Source organism: Arachis duranensis, chromosome 4 (genome assembly GCF_000817695.3).
Source record: "Arachis duranensis cultivar V14167 chromosome 4, aradu.V14167.gnm2.J7QH, whole genome shotgun sequence".
Classification (NCBI taxonomy): Eukaryota; Viridiplantae; Streptophyta; class Magnoliopsida; order Fabales; family Fabaceae; genus Arachis; species Arachis duranensis.
This window is the reverse complement of record NC_029775.3, coordinates 101,829,199-101,835,079: the sequence shown is the minus strand read 5'-3', so window position 1 is coordinate 101,835,079 and position 5,881 is coordinate 101,829,199. Positions and strand designations below refer to the sequence as shown.

At 38.8% G+C, this 5,881-nt stretch overlaps 1 protein-coding gene across 1 annotated transcript in view; it reads left to right on the top strand.

Moving 5' to 3' along the window:
- The first annotated feature begins 273 nt into the window (after window positions 1-273).
- The window catches only part of LOC107485296 (uncharacterized), a 19,922-nt gene continuing 14,314 nt past the window's right edge, over window positions 274-5,881 (top strand). The window contains exons 1-7 of the mRNA XM_052260638.1: window positions 274-329; window positions 615-1,133; window positions 1,218-1,443; window positions 1,535-1,589; window positions 1,818-1,911; window positions 2,325-2,645; window positions 3,945-4,238. Of these exons, the coding sequence (XP_052116598.1) occupies window positions 621-1,133; window positions 1,218-1,443; window positions 1,535-1,589; window positions 1,818-1,911; window positions 2,325-2,645; window positions 3,945-4,238 (1,503 nt within the window). The 5' untranslated portion in view covers window positions 274-329; window positions 615-620. The remainder of the gene's footprint in view (window positions 330-614; window positions 1,134-1,217; window positions 1,444-1,534; window positions 1,590-1,817; window positions 1,912-2,324; window positions 2,646-3,944; window positions 4,239-5,881) is intronic.

Here is a 5,881-nt window from a genome sequence, read left to right as displayed (position 1 = left end):
CTTCAAATTATTGTCATAACTGTATTTTATTTGGACATAATAGGAATGGATATATGATGTAGTCCTCATTTGCCACATGAAACATACTTGTTGCATGCATCCCTTGCATCTGCTGAAATTGGAATCAATAGCATGAGTCACGTTATAATAATAATAATAAGGAATCTCAATTCAGTGTTATGTATTGCTTGCGTAGATGAGATGAACCCGATTCATGTCAATGTTCAGTGTTTCGGTATTTTAGGTATTTTAGTATAGTTTTAGTTAATTGAAAGGGTGTAACTATAAATTCTGTTTGTTGGGTGATTAGAGCTTGCTTCTTTGCTAAGGTAAATGTTCCAAAACTATGCTAATTTATTTTATGAAATTAATGATGGAATCTTAATTTAGAGACTGACACTGCTTTGTTGTTAACGTTGGTTTTCATAAAAATTCCAAAGTCCAAATTCCATATTCCCTTAAAAGTTTTGTTTGTTTCTTATTCTTTTAGTTAATAAAAATATATGGTAAGCATTTCCTTGGATGTAATCACGTTATTTATTTTAATGAAAATTTTGAAGTTGTGTAAGAGTTGTTTGGAAATTATATTTTTTTTTATGAAACGATTTTGGTAGGAAGAAATGGAGCGGTCGGAAATTATTAAGCGATGCGTGTCTTTTTATGAAGAGATGAGATCCAACCATGAAGAAAGAATGTTGTTCTTTGTGCTTACGCTGTTTGTTTACTTTAGGGATAGAACTACTGGGCAACTATCGTTAGGCGGAAGAATGAATAGTAGAATTAGACGTGAGGCGTTAGAGCGTATTGTTGGTGAGGGTGATAGGATTTGTATCTGGGAGTTGAGAATGAACACAAATGCCTTTGCTAACTTGTGTGAGTTGCTCCAAGTTCAGGGAGGACTTACAGAGGATGGTCATGTAAGCCTGCCGGAGCAGGTTGCGACCTTCTTAATTATCTTAGCGCATCACAAGAAAAACCGTAGTCTACAGGTTAGATTTTGTAGGTCCGGCGAGACAGTGAGTAAGTATTTTAATAAAGTTTTGAAGTCTGTAATACGGATTCAAGGGATGTTGTTCACAAAGGATACACCAGTTGCCGAGGACTGTGTGGACCCCACATGGAGAAGGTTTAAGGTAGATCTTATTCGATGTTCTGTATGATTCATGTTTATCTGATGGATTCTCTATCTGAATATCAAAGCTTTCTATGGATGGTAGGGTTGCTTGGGAGCATTAGATGGCACTTATATAGAGGTGACAGTCCCCGAGTCTGAGAAGGCAAGGTACCGGACAAGAAAGGGTAAAATCTGCACGAATGTCTTAGGGGTGTGTAACCGGGAGATGGGTTTTGTCTACGTACTCAGCGGATGGGAGGGTTCGGCATCTGATTCACGGGTACTTCGTGATGCAATAATTCGTCGTAATAGTCTTAAGATACCCCACGGTAATTATGCCCTCTCTATAGTTAAGCTTATACAACTAGATTGAGTTCATGATAGCCACCGTCTTACCTTATTTGTGTTACTTGTGCATAGGTAATTACTATTTAGTTGATGCTGGCTACACAAATGGTTCGGGGTTTCTTGCACCGTATAGAGGGACTCGATATCATGTAAGAGAGTGGGCCCAGGGAGCACGTGAACCGCGCGACTACCAAGAATATTTTAACCGGGTACACTCTTCTGTAAGGAATATTATTGAGCGCTGCTTTGGTTTGCTGAAGAAGATGTGGTCCATCTTAAGAAGCCCTAGCTTTTATCCCCTAAAGACACAATTTCAGATAATTATTGCCTGTTGTTTGCTGCAAATTTTCATTAGAAAGAGTATGGAGATGGATCCGGAGGAGGAAGGTAGCATATTGGATGAATTCACGCCCGATGGAGACGAGGAACAAGATGGATTGATCGATGTGGTCGAAAACACGAATGAGTGGAGTCACTGGCGTGACAACATAGCAAATGAGATGTATGAAGAATGGCGTGCGAGTCGTACGGAGTAGTGTTGTGTGGTTTAGGGTTGTTGTAATGGCGGCAATTTTAGTTGTATCAATAGTTGAGTGTTGAGACATTGTAACAGCACATTATTTAATTTTCGGGTACTGCGTATTTGTGATATTGTTTGGTGTTTTATTTTCATTTGTAATGGCAACGACCAGTGTTTTAATAATTGAACTACTTGTCTACTTTTTCCTTATTTCATCTCTTATGGCAAAGACCAGTTTTACTAATTTTATCTGTGGTGTAATTCTTTGGTATTCTTCATTGGTGATAAGTGATTGTAACTTACATTATTAATGTAGGGTTTTTATTATCGTAATATTGGTAGCAAGAAATGGAGAACAAGCGAGTGTGGCGTGATGAAGAGACATTGGCCTTTGTTGGCTTCATGGAGGAGTTTGTCGTTGACGGTCAGCGGGCTGATTGTGGACAGTTTAAACCGGAAACATTCGAGAAACTGGCTTTGAAGATGTTGGAGGCTTTCCCCGGTTGTACACTGACCGTGAAGCATTGCAAGAATAAGCACAAGCGCCTGAAGGAGAAGTACCAGTACGCCGCTGATATGCTTGCTTGTAGTGGATTTGGCTGGAACAACGAGAAACAATGTGTTGAGGTTGACAGCAAAGACGTCCTTGATGCTTGGTTGAAGGTGCGTGTGTTTGAAGTATTTCATTGGGTTGTTCCCACTATGTGCTACTTGATAAATCTTTTTGAATATCATTGGTATAAATTAATCATTCATGAATATCTGGCTGAAATTTTTCTCTGCCAGATTGCTCAGTTTAAGCACTTCGATATTTGTATTGAAATTTGACATGATAGGATCCTACTTATCATTGGATTGACAAAAAACATTTCAGTAATGCAGCAGACAATAATTCATTGAACCTTTTGTGTTACATATGTGAGATTGCTAGAGTTAATGCCCAGAATATCATGAGCTCATCACGGATTAGTAGCTCACCTACACATAAAATGTGAGCACTTAATCTATCTTAAATTTTGGGATTGACAAATTTTCAAGACTTGGTGCAGATTATGTAGAAAAGGATTCAAACTCAAAAGATATACCCTGAAGAAAGGTGGATTTGAATATAATTAATACTATGGTAACTGTTTGATTAAGTTTGCAGTTTCATGAGTGGAAAAAACAGTGATCTAATGATTTCTGATATAGTTATCTTGGTTATTGAGTTGTTTTTGCTGAATTATTTTGTACTTGTCCCAATGATGCTCTGAATGGCTACTGATCAAGTTTGATTTTAGCATAAAAGAAATATTTTATGTCCTCATATTTGTCTTGTGGAGCCATTGCATGTGATTAACACAACACTATATGGAAACTATTTGAATATAACAAATTAAGAATAGTGATGGGAGATATCATTTTTTGTGCTCAAGAGGTGGAGCCACATGTAACTGATAATAATTACATTATCTTAAAACTTAGATTAGTATTTATTTATTTTAAATCTCCAGCTAGAAAATTATATGTAGCTTAACTGATACACTGATTATAATTTATAATCATGCTTTTTTTATGGCTTCTATAGGCTGAAGATTGGTAGAGAGGTCAAAGATGCTATGCTAGAATACTGGGTTTGGTTTGTTACTTCGTTTTTAACAACCATCTGAATGGTTAGAATAAGTGTTTGTACTTGATGACTATGGCTATGACTATGTTTGGATATTAATAACAGGCTGTTATATTGTTGAATTTATCTTGTAGACATGATATGATTGATGGATACGAGTACTATTTCCCACTTTTTGACTATGATATTTTAATTTCTTTATGTTCGTTAGATTAGCTTATACTTACTATTTTTGATGCAATATGAGTAATAATTCCCAATGATGCGATATTTTTGTCTAACTTCACGAGTGTGTTAATCTGTAATTATCATATTTTTCTGAATGTTACTATTCCGGTGTACAAGTTTCGCAGGCACATCCGACCAAGTTCTACAGTCCTGGCAAGCCATTTCCTTTATTTCACCGGCTGGAAGGTATCTTTGGCAAGGATAGAGCCACGGGAGTGGCGGCCGTTAGTGGCTTCGATGCGGAGGAACAGGTTAACGAAGAGACAGATGACACTGCTGCCGGATTTGATCAGTCCGAGATGTCTCCACCTCCAGACCAAGACGAAGTTGCAGCAATGCAACGACAAGCATCACATTCTGAGGTCGGTGCGAGCGTGGGAAGCACTAGGCAATGCGGGAGGAAGAGGAAACAGGTTGACGTACTCGAGAGGATGGCCAATTTCATGGTGGGAATTTCAGATAGGCATATGGAGATGCTGTGCTCCTCTCGAATCTCTACTTTCTTATTACATTCATCCAATTTCTTCTTACTCCTTTCCATGGCAAGCTGTATGTAGGGCATCATCGTTGTCAATGGCTACATCCCATCCTCTCAGTAAAAATGGTCCTATGCTCTGTCACAGCACCGCTAATCATCTGTCGGTTCTCAATCAGGTTGTGTTCCGAGGGTTACCTGAAACTGTAGGTCGATCTCGGATGAGATCTTCGGTGTTGGTCGGAGCCGATGTGTCCGGCAGATGTACGGCGGCCGGAGCTGGTGTGCCCGACTTGTTGGACTTGGTGGTGGTGCTGATCCTTCGTCCGCGTAGGGTGGGGGTACCTGCAAGGGACTCCGATGCTTAAGTTAGCAAGGGTATTAAGCAGGTATTGAGTAGAATCAGAGTATGAGTTATACCTGGGTGCTCTAGTGTATTTATAATGGTGAGATGTGGCCTCCTGTGGATAAGATAAGTTGGTTATCTTATCTTTGTCTTTATCTTATCTTTAAGTGAGGTCATCTTTAGGGCAACCGCCTTTATCTCTACGGGCTTGGGCTGCCCTTGGATTTTGGGACGTGTCCCTCTTATTTGGGCCCTTTGTTTGGGCTTTCTTGTGACTTGTCCGAGCTCTTTGAGAAGAGGTCGGGTTGTCCTGACCTGAAGAGGTCGGTCGCTTTGTCTGTAGAACATCCCGGATCGGACAGCTCGATCCAGGGTATGAACAGATCTCAAGAGATGCATGAGGAAGCTCATCACCAAGAAATCCCTGAGATGCCTCAAGGGATGCACTTTCCTCCCAACAACTATTGGGAACAACTCAACACTTCCTTAGAAGATTTGAAGTGGGACAATTAAGGGTGGAGCATCAAGAGCAATCCATTATTCTCCATGAAATAAGAGAAGATCAAAGAGCAATGAGGGAGGAGCAACAAAGGCAAGGAAGGGACATAGAAGAGCTTAAGGACATTGTTGGTCCTTCAAGAAGAAGATGCCACTAAGGTGGATTCATTCCTTGTTCTTATTTCTTTCTGCTTTTCGATTTCTATGTTGTGTTCATTTATGTTTTGTGTCTCTACTTCATGATCATTAGTGTTTAGTAACTATGTCTTAAAGTTATGAATAATTCCATAAATCCTTCACCTCTCTTAAATGAAATATGTTTTAAATCAAAAGAACAAGAAGTACATGAATTTCGAATTTATCCTTGAATTTAGTTCAATTATATTGATGTGGTGACAATACTTTTTGTTTTCTGAATGAATGCTTGAACAGTGCATTTTTTTATCTTGCTGTTTATGAATGTTAAAATTGTTGGCTCTTGAAAGAATGATGAACAAAGAGAAATGTTATTGATGATCTGAAAAATCATAAAATTGATTCTTGAAGCAAGAAAATGCAGTGAATAGCAAAAGCTTGCGAAAAAAAAGTGGCGAAAAAAAATAGAAAGAAAAAGAAAAAGCAAGCAGAAAAAGCCAATAGCCCTTAAAACCAAAAGGCAAGGGTAAAAAGGATCCAAGGCTTTGAGCATCAATGGATAGGAGGGCCCAAGGAAATAAAATCCAGGCCTAAGCGGCTAAATCAAG